Genomic DNA, 18,690 nt, shown 5'->3' with positions numbered 1-18,690 from the left:
AATGCATTTAAGATGATTTGATAAATAGTTATTGATAAATAAGTTTTTAATTTAATTAAAATATATATATATATATATATATATATATATATTTGACAAAAAAATAGGTGTATATTATATTTTGATTTAAAATAATTTTTTATTTAACATTACAAAACAATAAAAAAAATGCATAATATTTTTTTTGGTTACATTTGTTGTCCTAAAATGCATAAGATAACTTATATTTTATTAAATTAAAAAGTTGTCCTAAAAATAAAATAAAAATTAAACTAGTTCACATTCTGAAACGCGAATAAATAAAATAAAAACAAGCAAAAAAGTGATTTTGTCACCGAATCACCACAATCCTTAAACCCTACTTCAGCCGTCGTGCTCTTTCTCTGAACTCTTTTCTTCTTCTTCTTCTTCTTCTTCCTTCTGAGCAGCATCAACATGGCTCTCGCCAACGAGGTTTGAATCATCTCATCCACAAACTCATTCAATCTCTCTTCTTCAATAATTTCTTAATCATTCATTTCTTCTTCGCAGGGCGCAACGAATGCCATTGAATCGGTGGCTTTCAGTTTTCTAACCAATGAAGAGTTACTTAAGAGTAGTCGCGTCAAGGTTACCGATACAAATCTCTGCAATAACATCGGTCATCCTGTTCGCGGCGGTTTATATGATCCTGCTTTCGGTCCTTTACTGGACAATAGGTCTAAGTATGTACTCGATTCTCAATTCATATTATCATTTTCATGCTTTGTAACTTGTATTTATTATTGTATTCCTTGATGCAGTTGTGAATCCTGTGGCATGTCCAAAGACCATTGCTCGGGTCATTTTGGTCATATTGAGCTCGTTTCCCCTGTCTACAATCCTTTGATGTTCCTTTTTCTTGGCAAAATTCTAAATAGAACGTGTTTCTCTTGCCACTATTTTAGGGCTAGTAGGGATGAGGTAAATATATATTGATTTCTCCTTCATTGTTTTTGTGCTTGTCATAAGATATATTGTTCACATCGTCTCGTCTCATGATTATGATTCAAGGTGAAAAGGCGTGCGTCCCAATTGGAGCTCATTTTGAAAGGGAATATTAGCAAGGCTAAAAGTTTAGGTGAAATTAAACTAAATGAAACCATTGATTCAGTTGATGATGATGATGATGATAGCCAATGGAGTGGTGCTGAGCAACTGGGAGAAAGTTGGACCTCCCTTCAATTTTCCGAGGCAATGTCTGTTATATATGAGTTTCTAGCGAAGGACTACAAGAAGTGTCTAAATTGTGGATGCATCAGTCCTAAAATTACTAAACCAACCTTTGGACGCTTCAACGTGGTAAAATACTTTAATCTCCAATCTCTCCTTTCTGCTTCTTATTTTTAATTGTTTCTGATGGTTCCAATTTTCAAGTATGAAAAGAAAAAAGTTGTTCAAGTTTGTCACCTGTGATTATTATGAAAAATCATGGGTTTTGACTATGAGAAGTTTGAAACTCGAACATTGTGAAGTTCTTAAATTTATTGTGCATATTGCATTTTCATATGAAGTGTACATGATTTGTACCACAAGATACACTGTCATGTCCATAGTTTCAAGCTTGTAGGTATTTCTTGCTGCAATGTCTAATTCCTGTTTTTCTTTTCCTTCCACTTCTCCATATTTGGGCTCTGGTTGATGGTTCTAGAAAGCTCTCTCATCTGTTCAAGCCAGAGCAAATGTTATTTCATCAGCCAAAGCTGCAGATGTTCAAGCCGATGAAGAGGATATTACCTCTGGTGGTGCTGGAAATAGTAATGGAAATAATCAAATATTGTCCATTAAGCTTGTTGAGCAATCTTCACTTTCTGGATCTTTGCTACCCTCGCAGGTTAGTTTCTTGGAAACATTGGCTTACTGACTTTATCTATAGCTCCTTTGTGTTTCAAGTTTAAGTGTATTGATCATTTGATTTAATAATTCACTATTCAAATTATAGGTTCAGGAAATGATAAAGCTTTTGTGGAAAAATGAATCTAGGCTGTGCTCGCATATCAGCGACATTCAAGATCAAGGTTTTGGAAAGAAAGCCGGTCACTCAATGTTCTTTCTGGAAAACATTTTCGTTCCGCCAATCAAATTCCGCCCCCCATTGAAAGCGGGCGATAATGTAAGTACGGCTATACGAAAATGTTGATATAAAAATTTCTTTAGTGTTTTGGCAGCGTGTAATACGCTGGGCATGAGGGGGTGTATTGGGAAAAACCCGAATCCCACATTGGATAGATAGGACTCTTGATAAGAGTTTATAAAGACGAGGCACTCCTCACCTTCCAAGCCGGTTTCGTAAGGATGAGTTAAGCCCAAATTTCAACAGTTAATGGGGGCAGGTGTGGGGGTTAAGGTTCCAATGCCCTATTGATTTTTAGAATAAAATATTCTAAGTTTCATCAGTAACTTAATTGTCAAAATGTGATATATTATTATGATCTATTTTTAATATTATGTAGTAATATTTGTGACCAACCAATTTTTGTAGTGTGAAGAACAATTTATGTTGCATGCGCGCCTGTGTGTGTGTGTTGTCTCTCTCTCTCTCTCTCTATATATATATATATATATATATATATATTTATATAGGAGGTGGCTTGAATTTTCAAGGTGGCTAAGGGCAGATTGCAATTAAAAAAAATTCCTTTCATCACCCTTACACCTAGGGCTACTTGCCTGGAGTGTAAACAAATTAAATTTGGATGACCCAATTAAGGCGGCTTTCTGATACCCCCTCATGCCTCGGGCTACACTCTTGGATGTGAAGCGCTGATACCTTAAAAGAATTCGAGTTTAGGTAGGGCTTAACTTAATCTTACAATAATGACTTATATCACTAGGACTGCCTAAGCCTTATAAGCACTAAATAAGCTGCATCTTTAGACAATTTGGAACTAAACCCATCCCCTCACTGTTAGAGTATAGATAGAGATTAAGCTTGTAATAGTTGAATGAGGTTAAGTTTGTAACAGTTAAGTAACTAGCTCATTAGTCTTGAGCTCTAGCCAATTAGATTGTGACATGTGTCACATATCTCTAGCTTATCCTATTCATCTATATATATACTCTTGTACTTGTGAGATTCAATCAATAATAACAGAATACAATTTTCTCTCACTTTCTCTCTTTCTCTCTCTTCTAACAAACTCTAACTAACTTCTCCCAAGCTTCATCAATGGTGGTTTCAGTTTCTATTACTCACACCTAGCACAATTAAGGCAGCTAGGGGCGTACCGCAATTAAGACGGCTTATTTTTATTGCATACTAAATGGACTGATGACTGATCCATTGTGGACCATATGATGGGTCTGTACCCCATAAAGTTTGTCATTATTTCATCCTACTTATGCTTAATTACTTGTTCAATGTCTTTTGTAGGTGGCGGAGCATCCTCAAACTGTTCTGTTGAGTAAGGTTTTAGAGTCCAACATATCCTTGGCAGATGCCCATCGAACCAAGTCAGATGCATATTATATTCTAAGGCGGTGGCAGGATCTTCAGGGATCTGTAAACCTCCTATTTGACAATAAAACTTCTCTAAGAAGTAAGAGTTTCATTTGGTATCATTTTGTTTAATTTATTTTGGAATAGTAATGTGGAGCTTTGTGTATTTTTGTTGGCTTGTAATTGGTCGATAGTTAAAATTTGACCTAATTAAATTAGTTAAAGAGCAAATACACCAAATGAAAGTATACATGATTTTGTATGTAATGATTGCAAAAGGATCTCCTATTTTTTTTTTTAATAATATATAAAAGAAGAAATAATATAATGATGGAGGAAAAATTAATCACAAAATGTAAAATGCAAATTGTCAAAGAAACCAGAAGTCAATAACATATTTTTGAAAACAAAATTTCAATTCCATAAGATGAGCCTGTGGATCATTCTAACAATGTTATTTAGTAGCTATTTCAGATTTCTTGGTAATAGTTCTTTTACCTACATTGAATTCATGTTACTTTCTGTTTGGCCTAGGCCAAAAAGATGCTTCTGGAATATGTCAGTTGCTGGACAAGAAGGAAGGCATCTTTCGCCAGAAAATGATGGGAAAAAGGGTTAATTATGCATGCCGCTCTGTCATTTCACCAGATCCTTATTTAGCAGTCAATGAAATTGGGATTCCCCCATATTTTGCTCTAAGGTTAACATATCCTGAGGTGAGAGTTGTAACTACATATCTTTTATTGTGTTTGTACTGCTTCGTCACATCAACCTAAACTGATTTTAATTGCCTCTATGAGAGTTTGTTATGAGTTGGTGTAGGTTACTTAGCACCACTGTGAGTGGTGGTGGATAGTGATCATCAAAATTCTCTTGTAATTTGATCTTCAAGATCAAAAATTCATATTTAGAAATATAGAAAAGTTGTCTTCACATTTTCTCTCATTTATCTACTCTAAAATGTCTTTGCTGCTTATATAAATCTGATGATCTTAGATAGAAAAAACCATCTTTTCCCGTGTTACAACCTGTGTAAATTAAAGGAAACAAGCATTCTTATTCATCTGGTTAGTAATTTGTTCTCGGCAGCCAAACTTTGGCTTTTTAATTCTTCCTGAGCATTAGAAACATAGATTAAGATTTTACTATATTGTGATGTGTAAACGTGTAATGTAGTAAATTTAACACGTTGACAAACCAATGATAACGCATGCCGTCATTTTTTACTATATTGTGATGTGTAATTTGACAAGCATTCTTATTCATCTGGTTAGTAATTTGTTCTCGGCAGCCAAACTTTGGCTTTTTAATTCTTCCTGAGCATTAGAAACATAGATTAAGATTTTACTATATTGTGATGTGTAAACGTGTAATGTAGTAAATTTAACACGTTGACAAACCAATGATAACGCATGCCGTCATTTTTTAATATTGTAATTGTTTACTATTTTGTATGATAATCTCTTTCCTGCCATTGTTTTTTTGTTGTTTTAATATATTGCAGAGAGTGACTCCTTGGAATTCAGCCAAGTTAATGGACGCTATCCTAAATGGTCCTGACACCCATCCAGGTGCGATACTCTATACTGATAAAACATCAACACTCAGGCTTCAGAAAGATAAGAGTTTACGTTCTTCAACATCAAGGAGATTACAATCCTCAAGAGGGGTTATTATGCATCATGGGAAGATACATGAACATGAATTTGAAGGAAAAGTTGTGTATCGTCACTTGAAGGATGGCGATGTAGTGCTTGTTAATCGACAGGTAATGCATTATCTCATTTGATGTGTTTTAATAATATAATAATAAATATAGCATTGTCTTGTATTCCCTTAATGATATTTGACCTTTTAAAATAACATGAAATAATGAGAACTCTATATGAAAATAGAATGCTGGAACTATCACATCCGTTGAAAAGTTGACGTGGTTCATAACATACAAATACATTTGTTAGCGCATGATCGTGCACACAGAAGTATGCGGATATGCATTTCATTTTAATTTTTGAGTTAAAATCCTGTTTTTCTTTAAGTTGGCAAAAGTTATACTGATGTCATTATCTTGGGTACTGTATACCACAATCACAATGAACATAATGCCGTTTTCTGAAGACTATGTTTCTAAATCATTGTGATACGAACATAGTCATCAGTACCTTATGGTTTGAATTTGACTTTGCATTCTGTTGCAGCCAACACTTCATAAACCTAGTATAATGGCCCATGTAGTGCGCGTTCTAAAGGGGGAGAAAACGGTACGCATGCATTATGCAAACTGCAGGTAACATTATATTCATTCTTTGAGCTTGGTCTGATTGCATTATATGTATGTGAAGAATATTATTTATTAATACTTTTGACTATATTTTGAGAACTTATTTTCATGTATTATATGAATATCTTTGCTTAATTTGTTTATATTTCTTTTTGCTTCTCTTCATGATCTCAGTACATACAATGCTGATTTTGACGGTGATGAGATTAATGTTCATTTTCCACAAGATGAAATTTCACGTGCTGAAGCTTACAATATTGTAAATGCCAACAACCAATATGTGAAGCCTACAAGTGGTGATCCAATCAGAGCCTTGATTCAGGTATTTGCATACATAATTAAAAAACATTTGGATCCCAACATAGCGGGGGGTCAAGAGAGAATGAGATGCATCACACACATGCATCTTAACTCCAGGGGGTTGAGAGGATGTTTCCCCAAATCTCAAGTATACCCATGACCAATAGATCACAAGCAAACAAATCTACTGTTGGGCCTCATCTATTGGCATAAGTAGTTAGTGACCTTTACTTATATATAGTAGAGGTCACCCATGCAGTATGTGGCAAGGGCATAAATAAATCGACGGAGAGAACACAAACACAAGAATGTGTGGCACTTATGCCGGCAAACAATAAGAGTGTGCCGCTAGGCTAATAAAAACTGTTTTCTTATTATATAGATGATTTTTTTGGGTGAGTTTCTGAAGTTTATTTTTCCCATTTCAAACAAATTTTCCAGGATCATATTGTAAGTGCTGCACTTCTCACAAAAAAAGACACCTTTTTGAGCTGTCAAGAATTCAATCAACTTCTCTACAGTTCTGGTGTATCCATGACTGGGATGGGCTCTTTTTCTTGCAAACCAGGACAGAAAGTTTTAATGTCAAACTCTGAGAGTGAAATGTTTCTGTTTCCTCCAGCAATATTCAAGCCAGAGCCGCTGTGGACAGGAAAACAGGTTACTATACATTTTTACCCTTCAGATGTTATAAAAGGCTACTATCTAATTGGGGTGTTTACTTTAAGTCTAGGAATCACGTTTCCGGAAGTACATTGGTAAGGAGTGAGTATACCTATATTTGTTATAAGGTTGAGAATATTCCTGGGGTATAAAGGTTTATTTCCAAGTGAGAAGGGGGGAAATTGAACTCATTTTAGTAGTATATTTTATTACTACGATTTTCTTAGGAATATTAATTTGTGCGCCGAATTTAAAAAAAAATCCAGGAATCGAATTCCCATATTTATTTTTCTAGGGAAGTTAATCCTCGGAGTAATTTTTGATTCCGTGAAACAGACTATCCCTAAATAAACTTGCAGTAACCTTTTTGTTTTGTCCTTTTCTCCCCCCGTGTATTGTTTTGAAGTTTATTAAATTCATGAATCAGCATGTGTTAAATCTTGTTTCTTAGTCAATTGGGGATCACGATAAATAGTGTATTTATTAGAATTCTGACAAGCCATAGCTTCTATTTAACAACACTTTGTACTAAATAGCCTATTATGGAACAATAGTGATTTGTTTAGATTCAGCTACACTATAGAGCTATAGCTCTGTTGTCTGACAACACCGGCTTCTTATTTTTCGTTCTTGGGTCTATTCCGTTCTTTGTTTTTTATGCCATTGTCGTTGCGTGAAGTAATTTTTGCTTCTACTACTGTCAAGGTTATCAGTGCATTGCTATGCTATATCACTAAAGGTCGCCCACCATTTACCGTAGAGAAGAACGCAAAAATCCCATCTAGTTTTTTTAAGACTCAAACGGGGGAAATAAAAAAACACACTAAAGATACATCAAGAAAGAAGGATGAGCTTGAGGATAAATTGTTGATATATAGAAATGATTTGGTGCGCGGTGTAGTTGATAAGGCTCAATTTGGTGACTATGGAATGGTGCATACAGTGCAAGAGTTTTATGGCTCAAATACTGCTGGCATTCTTCTTTCGGCATTAAGTCGGCTGTTCACAAACTTTTTACAGGTTAGTCAGTAGTCACCATTTCTCTAGTTTTGCTAATACAATATATTTTATAAGATTTAATTATCCTGCAAAAATATAATATATTTTGTCATTCAGATGCATGGGTTCACTTGTGGGGTTGATGATCTTCTGATAAAAGTAGGAAAAGATAGTGAAAGACTAAATCAACTTGAAAGCTGCGAGGAAATCGGTGACATTGTTCATCGTGAATTCATTGGAGTCATGGAGAGTGAAAATATAGGTAATATGAAGTTACAATTGGTAATTGGTAGATGCATGTTTTTTGTGTTTTAAAAAAGGTTAGCCAGTAAAGGAAGATACACCAAAAGTATTATTTTTTATGACAACAAGATATTGATGCTATGTTGAGTAGGTAATTAGTGTGTTTTGATTTAACGTTAAGGTGATTGATTCCCAGAATGATAGTTATGACGGATGTTGACTCTAATAAGAATCAAGGGTGGTTGGAAAAGTTTTTTGTCTGGTTTATGTTGCTTCTGTTAGCTGGTTTAAAATGATTTCAACAAGTTTTTCAGTTATGTTTTTGAAAATTAGTTAATGCGCAAATGCTTACTATATGAGTTCTCGTGTGATAAACATTTACTAAATAAGCAACTAATGACATGTTTATGCAAACACGCACTAAATTGAAAATGAAAGTTAATATTCAGGCTTTTGACATGTTTAATGTATACCTTTAACCCTTTATACTCCAAGGCTTATTGTTAGTGTGTTTGGTTCTTCATGCTCCCTCCGTCTCACAATAATTGTCTCCTTACCATTTTTTTTCTTTTTCTCAAAATAATTGTCACTTTAGAATTCCAACGCAGCATTTATTTTTTTTCTTTCCATTATTATACCCTTATTTATTGAATTTCATCCAACTTAACTACTCCACTAACTACAATTAATAAGGGTGTTTTAGCAAATGAAACTAATTTTACCATCAAAATCAACACAATTAATCATTTTCTTAATAATCGTGCATAAACCTTAAACGACTATTATTTAGAGACGAAGGGAGTACTTCATAGAAGAATTGCCAAGACCCAAGACCAATTAGATAGGACGAGTGCTCTTCTCCATCACCATTGACTGATGCGGTGGGGATAACTGTCTAGATAAATTGATGTATCTTCATTAATAGCTAGGAACATTTTTGCTTGAAATGCGGACCTATGTATGGTCACCTCTTGAGGCGAATGATTTATTTGTGAATTTATCTTCTCTCTGTTTGAAAGAAAATATTTTTTTTCCTAATTAAATGATTTCTTTTTAAATCAGGAGACTTTTAAGCAACCACAAAGAAGTTGGTTGAACATGTATTGCCATCTTTCCCATTGAATTTACACTTTCAGAATATAGTTATGAGCCTGGAAGAACATTTACTATCTCTTCAAATTTAAAACCCGCCTCAATGGCTTGTTTTTACCTATTTTTCAAGACAAAAAGTAATTGTTGGTGAATCAACTGAACAAATAATGTGTGAAAATTGGTTTCAATGTCTTGCAATAAATATAATTTCTCATGCAAGAATAGGCAGTTTGTGACCCTTAAGAATCAAACATGTCTTCCAAATGAGCATGGAAGAAAACATCTTCCATAGGGGTTTCATTATCCAATTTATTCTCATCTTATTCAACTAATCTCCGATGGGCTTATTTCATATTAGATTAGTGTTATTCCTGGAAATGGAAACTAGTGGGAATGCAATCCAATATGTTATGACAGATTGGTGTATGCATTTCATCATATATATGCTTGTACACATACTGACATACACATAAATCATATTTTGGATAAAGCATTTTGTATTTTTAATTTAAAATTTTGTATTCTGTTATCAACATAGTGCTAGACAGGCTTCCAATTTGTAGTTTTCTTTCCTGGTGTACTTGGCATTTCCTTATTACTGTTTATATGTTTTTGTAAAACATTAATGCGTTGACATATTTGGTATTTCAGATCCAATCACAATGCAGTTGAATGTTGAGAAAAAAATACGCAGTAATGGAGAAGCTGCCATAACATACTTAGATAGGAAGATGATAAGTAATCTTAACTCCAGAACTAGCTCAGGGGTATTGAAGGAGCTACTATCTAAAGGATCATTAAAACCCTCAGGAAAAAATTGGATTTCTCTTATGACTACATCTGGAGCTAAGGGCAGTATGGTAAGAGTATTGTTGCATCTACATCACACTATTTATCTTAGTTGTTTGCATATAAGGATACAGAGCACTATACATACTACATATTGTGTGTACTTCCTTTGAATATACCGAATGCTCAAGTCTCTTTCATACAACACCTATTTGAAGTCCTAAAACTTTGTGCCTAGGACCTAAGTTAAAATCTATTCTGGTATTAAGACAGTTTGGTAATTTAAGTTTGTTTGCATTTGGTTTTGATCGATTCTTTTATTAACCAGACATTGATAACTAGTCTGGCAATTGTTTTATAGTTTTTTTTTTTTTTTGATAACATGAACTGTTCTGGTGTTGTTTCTGAAACACATTATCCCAAGTCCATTTTTATCTTTTGCAATTGATACCACCAGTCATCTGTATATTTTTTTATTGCCATTTTTTTGATATGAAGATGATTTCATATGCTTTTGAACAGGTCAACTTCCAGCAGATATCTTCTCATCTTGGCCAACAAGAGTTGGAAGGAAAAAGAGTCCCACGTATGGTTTCTGGAAAGACCTTACCTTGCTTTCCATCATGGGATTGTTCCCCCAGAGCAGGAGGGTTCATCATTGATCGGTTTCTTACAGCTCTTCGTCCACAGGAATATTACTTTCATTGTATGGCTGGTCGAGAAGGGTAAGACAAAAGCTTCAGGATTATGAATCAAAATGCTATTAATTGTTTGTGTAATAATGCTATTAATGGCCCATAATACTGCATGCTTATATGTTTCAAATACAGTGTTATCGATTGTGGATGGTGGACCATGGCAATTAGTAAAAAAAATCCATCAGTTAAGCCTCCATATTTGCCATAAAATGCCATGGCGCCACCATCCTTCGCACATTGGACATCTTAGTTGTCAAAAAATCTGCCACCGCAATGGCCGATATTTGACAATACTGTTGGCAAAACCAATCACTTTAGTTACTAGTTACTATGTAACTTTAATGACTACAATATCTTCAAATATAAACAGAATGAATCACTTCATCAAATCAAATTTTAATGGGCAAGAGTATCTTCAAATATAAACAGAATGAATCACTTCATGAAATCAAATAGAAACATAAGGTGAGTAAATGAGAAAGTCTTCGTTTCTTTGCTTAACATCTGGGTGACAAACCAATAGGTAATAGTCGTATACTTCACAGTCTCATGCAGATGCATGGGACGATCAGATATACAACTTTTGTCTGTTGTGATTGATTTTGGAAAGAGAATAGTTTTTGTTTTTTGTTTGTTAGAAAGCCCAAAGTGTCTAGTAAGTTTTGCACTTGTTTATTACATATTAAAAGCCTGAACTTTAATAATTTATTTTCATCAAATAATCTTTTGAATTTTTTTTTAATCATGAATGTGCTTTCTTCTATGGTCTCCAGGAAATATGGCAAGACCATCAAGTCAAGTTACACCATTGTCATTTTTATTAGTGCAATAGATTATGAGTATAGAGGAATAATACTTGGAAGAGGAGTGCTAGCAACACTCTCTTTTCAACATCCACTCTAACACTCACACTTTTATTGGATGAAACCCAGGTTCTGCCAATTTATGCAGGCCTCATTTTAAAAGTGTAGACTCACATTGATTTCACCCAGTAAGAGAAGGAGTGTAGACTGTTGGAAAACGAGTGTTGCTAGTACTCTTCATACTTGGAAACACCAACTTTTTAAAACTCCTCATATACTCCCTTTGTCCCATGGATGCCCTTGGGTGGTGTATTACCCGGGTCCCTTAGTTATGTTTTCTTAGTCCAGATTGTGCATACAGCTTGCACTTCTTGCACATATATCGTTCTTCTTTGAAAAGAGACCATTATATTTTGTATTTTGTTTTTTAAATATGGTAAATATGTTTTATACACATTAGCTAGTGTTTTAATTTATTTTTAATTTTATAGCTTATATTAGAAAAGGAATGTGCAAAATAACTGTCAGTTTAAATACTCATGATCCATGAAGTTGGGTTACATGACACAAATTTAGGAAATGCCTAGTTTTTTCTTGATTGGTTGTTTAAAAGTAGTAGGGGTAGACTATTAGTGGTGCCATTGAGAAAATTGGGAGAAATAGAATATATTTTAAATTCAGGTGGAAGACCTTTAGGAGAAACCATCAAAAAATACCCTTTTCCGAATGTTTCAGTGAAAATTAGGTTTTTTGTTACTTGTAGAGTTCATCTGTGTCAATAAGTCGTCGTTTATTAGAGTAGTTTACTTTGGCCATATACCTAACTAATGTGGGATCTTCACTTACCCCATTCACTCCCAAAAAATATGGATAATTGGAGCATGAACTGTGTAGGACTGGATATAATATGTGTGGGGCCCAATGTCATTGTTAGTGTTAGAAGATATAAATATCTTGATATTATTTTAGGCTTTGATACCATGTCATGTCATGTCATGAACCATCTATCCCCAAAGCCTAACCTGCTAGGTGAAAGCAGATGAATGATTTTAATATTAAGTGCAACAATGCAAGTTATCTTAAATTAGAATCACCAGTTTATGGACCAAAACTTGTGCAAGCTCACTGGGTTTTGTTTGTGAAAATGTGGTGATATTTTTCAGATACAAGGCTTAATGTATTCTATTTCTGGTCATCATATGTTTTACCTCATATATCCTGATAAATGACATCTTTTGTTCACAGATTAGTTGACACTGCAGTCAAAACATCTAGGAGTGGTTACCTGCAAAGATGTCTAATGAAAAACCTGGAGTCTCTTAAAGTTTGTTATGATCATACTGTCCGTGATTCTGATGGGTCAATTATTCAGTTTCACTATGGAGAAGATGGTGTGGATGTCCATCAAACTAGCTTTATCAACAAATTTGAAGCATTGTCAATTGTATGAACTTGTTTAATATTTTAATAAAACCATAAATTACATATAGATCTTGTATCAGTGGTTTATGTATTTGTTCTTTATTTTCAGAATAAAGAATTGATTTACAGCAACTGTTGCCGTCAGCTAGATAGGTCTAGTCCTTATATTAACAAGTTGCCTGACGCTCTTAAAGGAAAAGCAGAAAACTTCATTCGTGATTTTTCTTCAAAACAGAGAAATTCCAGTTCAATGAAAGAAGCAGATTTCCTACAGGTGATGGAACACAAGTATGTCTCAAGTCTTGCTCAACCCGGTGAGCCAGTTGGTGTGTTAGCTTCTCAGTCTGTTGGAGAACCAGCAACACAGATGACGTAAGTTATTTGAATTGTGATAAACTTTTGTCCTCATTTTCTACACATACCATCATGACACCATAAGATGTCTTTTTGATCAATCTATTTCACGAAATAACATGAATAATTAAATTATGGCACCAGTCTTTTATGATCACTGTAATCCTTATAGCTGCTACAGATAAGCACACTATTTGAAGTGGAAATTTCATCTTGAGTTTAAATCGAATAGGAATAGTTACACTTCACAAAAAACTTGAACAAATAATTTATGGGAAATAGAGGTCCTTCAAGCAATGAATAGTAGCTGGCGATACACTTAAACCACTTGATCTTAAGTTTTTTCACAATCTCGTTGAAACCTTGAATAGCTGGCCGTGACATTTGCATAAATTGTATTTATTGAACACGGCTCGATCTAACTAGTGATAAATACACGTTTATGTTTCTTCACTCAGTAGAGACAGAGTTCAATTAGGTTTTATCTCAAAAAGCTTACTAGAGGAATGATTCTTAAAAAAAAACTAAACGGTGCATTTTGAACAATTGGTGCTACAACTTGGAAGGAACAAAAAAAAAAACTAAACGGTGAATTTTGTTTTTGATGGTCATTAAATTCTCGATAATTGTAAATGGAGACTCGTTGTATATGTGTGAAATTTGTGCCTTGAATAGAAGCCGTTGTGATTGGGATTGCATATCTGTTTGTTTTCCTTCTTTGTTATTTTGTAAAATTATCAGTAACTTTTATGTGGTTGGTTAACGGTTTTGGCTTCCTCTTTCCCTTTTTTACTCAGTTTGAATACTTTCCACCTTGCTGGTCGAGGTGAAATGAATGTCACTCTCGGAATTCCTCGTTTGCACGAGATCGTGGTGGCAGCCAGCAAAAACATAAAGACTCCCTTTATGACATGCCCCCTGAGGCCCAACAAATCTATGTGAGATACTGACATTGTTCTCTGTTCTCCATTTTTTTTTTTTTTGTGCATGGTTTATTTTCTGTGAATATGTTGTTTGCAGGGAAGATGCTATTCGTCTTGCAGACAAAATGAAAAAGATTACAGTAGCTGACATAATTGAGAGTATGAAAGTTTCTGTTGTACCAGTAGCTGTAAAAGAGGGCCGCATTTGCAGTATATATAAGCTTACAATGAAGCTGCATAAACCTAAACACTATCCCAAATACACGGATGTTACCCTTGAAGACTGGGAGGAAACTCTAAGAGTTGGCTTTGTGAGGGAATTGGAGGATGCGATTGAAAATCACATTTCATTGCTGGCTAGAATTAGTGGCATAAAAGATTTTCAAGGCAAATCAAATTCTTCAAATGGTTTAGATAATGATCATAGCAATGAATCGGCATCCAACCAAAATGGTCAAACTGATGATGACGACGAAGTTGGTGATACAGAGGATGCTGAGGAAGATGGTTTTGATGCTCAAAAGAGTAAACAACGAGCTACGGATGAGGTTGATTACGATGATGGTCCTGAAGAGGAAACACATGATGGTGAGAAGTCAGAGGACGTTGAAGTCTCTGAGGATGGTAAAGATGATGAAGATGACAATGGTGTTGAAGTAAATGGAGATGACAGTGATATTGAAGTAAATGACAGTGATAAAAATGTGACACTTGAAGAAACTTCAAAATCTAAAAAGAGAAAATTTGAACCCGCGAGCAAAAAATATGACCGGAGAGTTTATGTGAAAGCCGGGGGAATGCGTTTCGAGATCCACTTTAAATTTATTGGTGAACCTCACATATTATTGGCTCAGGTACTTTCTACTGCAAAACATTTTCTGTTTAATAGTGAACTTTTTTAAGTAACCCAACTCCAAAAATATGTTTGACTGTGGATTTCTATTTGCTACGACTCTATCTATCCTTAACTCTATAGGAGCTCTTGCATCTTCAATTACCATTACCTTCAAACCCAAAGCATGAACAAGCCTGTGTAACAGCTAATTACTGGTAGCTCCAGTACCAATAATAGTTGATGCTCCCCTAGACAGACAGCACACATTGACCAGGGCCTTTGAGACTCAGCTACTGCCCCATGATACCTATCGAGTTGTACTTGCTTCAACAACACATCCAATTCCTCCTCTCCTGGTTTTTACTAATCACAGCTAGCCTCAATTGGCGTTCTGTATTTAAATGATCTGTCATTATGATTGATTAATGACAATGCATTTTACCATTGTGTTCCATGTAACTGGTTCCTCCTAGTGGACAGAGGATTTAGTTGTTGATAGGATAGCTATGCATGGTCCTTTGGTATGTGGACAAGAAATAGTAACAACTGGGTTATAATGAAATTATGTAGTGAAATAAAACCAGGAAGCGAATACTGTCAATTTTCTATTTTACTCCTTGCTCATCATATAAAACTGACGGTTCTTTAATTATCTGTATGCAGATTGCTCAGAGAACAGCCGAGAAGGTTTGTATCCAGAACTTTGGTAAGGTTGGCCAATGTAAAGCTATTACATGTAAAGAAAGTGGCGTAATCTACTATGGTGAAGATGATAGTAAAAGGGATGATATTCCGTCATCAGTTAAAGAAAAAATACCAGCACTTCAAACGTCTGGTATACATTTCAAAACATTTTGGGAGATGGAAGATGATCTGAAAGTTAGGTATGTTTATTCAAATGACGTGCATGCTATACTAAAAGCCTATGGGGTGGAAGCAGCCAAAGAAGTCATCATCCGGGAAGTACAAAATGTTTTCAAGTCTTATGGGATATCGGTAAACATCAGACACTTGATGCTTATTGCTGACTTTATGACACATTCTGGTTCCTATCGCCCTTTGACCAGATCGGGGATAGCAGATTCTACATCCCCTTTTGTCAAAATATCTTATGAGACAGCATCCAACTTCATTGTTGAAGCGGCTCGTCATGGGCAGGTAGACACCTTGGAGACTCCTTCTTCTAGAATTTGTCTCGGTTTGCCGGTGAAGATGGGAACTGGGTGTATTGACTTGATTCAGAAGCTGGAAATATGATGTAGCACCGATGTTCCTCAGCTCTAGATCTAATGCTATCAACAAATTTTGACACTATTGTACACCTGTTATTTGCAAAAAATTTATGATTAATTTATTTGGTTGAAAAGTAATTTATTTGCAGATAATATTATAGTTTGAAATTTCATTTCTCGTTCTCACATATTCCTCAGCTCTAGATCTAATACAATGTTTTTTTAATACGCGTTGCATATATTAAATGAACTCACCAAGAGGCAAAGGTTCTTTCTTAGAATAAGTCAAGGATTCTTTAAGTTGTACTATATCATCACCACTCCTTTCATAAACTGTTTAGAAAAGGGGAAAGGAGGGGTCAAAATGAAACCAACACTTTGCAATAACATGGAAGAGAGAGAGAGATTGATCGGGAATAGAACAACAAAATCTACTTTTTTTTTGCCGTGGGGAGGTGATTAAAATATAGTCGTGAATCTATAGAGTTTTGTTTTGTAAAAGACTCGTAGAATCGTAATAAGAGTCTTTAAAAAATAAATGACGACTCTAAAAAAAAAACATTGTAAATGACACATCTACAATGGAACACCAATTAACCTCAAAATTTCAACTTCAAACTCCATAATAAAGTTATTACGGAAAAAAAGAGCATAATAAATCAAATGAGCGTCTCTAAAAATAAAGAGCAAAATATGTTGATAATGTCCTACTTCCATGAAATCTTGTTCCTCATCAAACCACCCACACCACCATCATCAACACCACCACCACCACCACCATAAGATACATCGCAACCATCAAATACTAAGATGGGAGTAGCTGACCAGGGACATATAATATTCATTGTAATTTATATTGAATTCATTGATATGTTTTTATTACTATTTTTCTAAGAATGTGCATATTTGACCTCGATAAATTGAAAAGCATCTCAGATGGTTTTAGGATGTGATAAGTGCCTCTAAACTTAACTACTTTGGTGAGACAAACTATGGTTGGGTTAATCATGGTCTATGCACAACATTCACATAGGTGATACAAGAATACAAACAACTTTCATCTTTTAATTGGTGAGATGACTATTAAGACCGATGATGTTTCTTGTATGTTGCACTTGCATATAAATTGTAGACTACTTAAATATCTTCCGCCAATACCTAAAGATGAAGCTACTGAAATGGGCTGTTATAATCCCAAAAGAGACTTGTATCTCAGTGAGCTGTAGTTTAATCATATTGTGAACTGCTTCCCAACTCCCGATCAAGTCACTTTTACTTTCGTTAAATATTTTTTCAACTTACCATAAACACATTCAACTCTTTCGTGGGTTGTGTTTCGTTAAATGATTTGATCAATTCGAGATGTGCCTAGAAAATATCTTGAATAGTTGTAACTCACCAACTACTCTATATTTGTAAATATATTTGTGATCATCCAAAAAAAATTAACAAATATTGCATTTTTTTTTTTGGACAAAAAAAACTCATATATTAATGAATGATGTCAGTTACAATATCAGAAGCAATATAGTTTGGGATCTCTTCGATCCAGACCTTATTGTGCTCTTGCAAAACCAAATTGGCCAACTTGTGGGCTACCATATTACCTAATCTATGAACATGGGTAAAACTATTCTCATCAAATTGGGTTCGAAGAGAATTAATGCTGCTCCCAGGAACCGGTTTCTCTCCCCTTAGAAAATAACTTTTCAAGATCTATACAAAGCAAACACTTCAGCAACTTCAAGATCATTGTAGCCCATGACCAACCATGTCGTAGCTGCAAGCACCTCTCCCTGACTGTCACTATGCACTGTTCCGACGCCCCATTTCCTTATCCAGCTGAGATTCGCATTTCTCTTTTACATTTAAATGACTAACAAAAATACAACTTTCTAACTTTGTCTTCATTAGATGTCAAAAAAATAATCACATAAATTAAATGGACATTTACATTTCCTCTACATAGTGTCTTCTCATTTTAAGTTATTCTTGGTTCCTTTATACACACAACACAACACTTTTTATAATCAAATAAAAAAAGACATTCTTTGAAAATCATTATCAAATTTGTCTATAACTATAATGAACCATACCTTTGTTTTTTCACAACAAACCCAATTAATCAAATTATGTCAAACATTACATTTCTTACATGTGAAAAAATATTTCGCACTATCAAGAACAAGCACCTCAGTTTCAACAATATCAAGTTCATCAATGTTCGATTTCAAATCAACAAGAGGTTGAATCATAATTACAATTACATCACAAAACAAAAACAATAAATGTAAAAAGAATGATGGTTTGATACCTAAAATTTGTCAACAAATTTAAAATTTGGATGAATTGGTAGGTTGAGCATAGAATAAGAAGTTTGAGTAAAGAAGTTGTTGCTCGACATGTACATTGGATAAATCGGAATGTAACTTATGATACACAACAATTGGAAGATAACTTCCGATCTCTATAAAAGGGGCATTTTGGGAATTTCGAGAGTGTCTAAGCAGCAATTTTCACTTAAATAAGAGGCCATGATCCAAAATAAAATGGGAAAAGAGCAACATAATTCCCTTTTTACCCTTCTTCTAGACTTAGA

At 34.5% G+C, this 18,690-nt stretch overlaps 1 protein-coding gene across 1 annotated transcript; it reads left to right on the top strand.

Annotated features, from left to right (window-relative positions):
* Positions 1-305: 305 nt before the first annotated feature.
* LOC11444522 (DNA-directed RNA polymerase I subunit 1) lies at positions 306-16,229 on the top strand. The gene is made up of 21 exons (XM_003607942.4): positions 306-453; positions 532-704; positions 783-942; positions 1,033-1,320; positions 1,670-1,852; positions 1,961-2,131; positions 3,392-3,557; positions 3,992-4,173; positions 4,962-5,225; positions 5,656-5,744; positions 5,913-6,060; positions 6,480-6,698; positions 7,407-7,721; positions 7,818-7,962; positions 9,687-9,895; positions 10,347-10,549; positions 12,571-12,769; positions 12,857-13,119; positions 13,899-14,039; positions 14,122-14,878; positions 15,523-16,229. The coding sequence occupies exons 1-21, from the start codon at positions 436-438 to the stop codon at positions 16,114-16,116; spliced, it is 4,887 nt and encodes a 1,628-aa protein (XP_003607990.1). The 5' UTR covers positions 306-435; the 3' UTR covers positions 16,117-16,229.
* The last annotated feature ends 2,461 nt before the right edge of the window (positions 16,230-18,690 follow it).

Source organism: Medicago truncatula, chromosome 4 (assembly GCF_003473485.1).
Source record: "Medicago truncatula cultivar Jemalong A17 chromosome 4, MtrunA17r5.0-ANR, whole genome shotgun sequence".
NCBI lineage: Eukaryota > Viridiplantae > Streptophyta > Magnoliopsida > Fabales > Fabaceae > Medicago > Medicago truncatula.
Note: the sequence above shows the minus strand (reverse complement) of the source record. Positions and strands in the feature narration are given on the sequence as shown.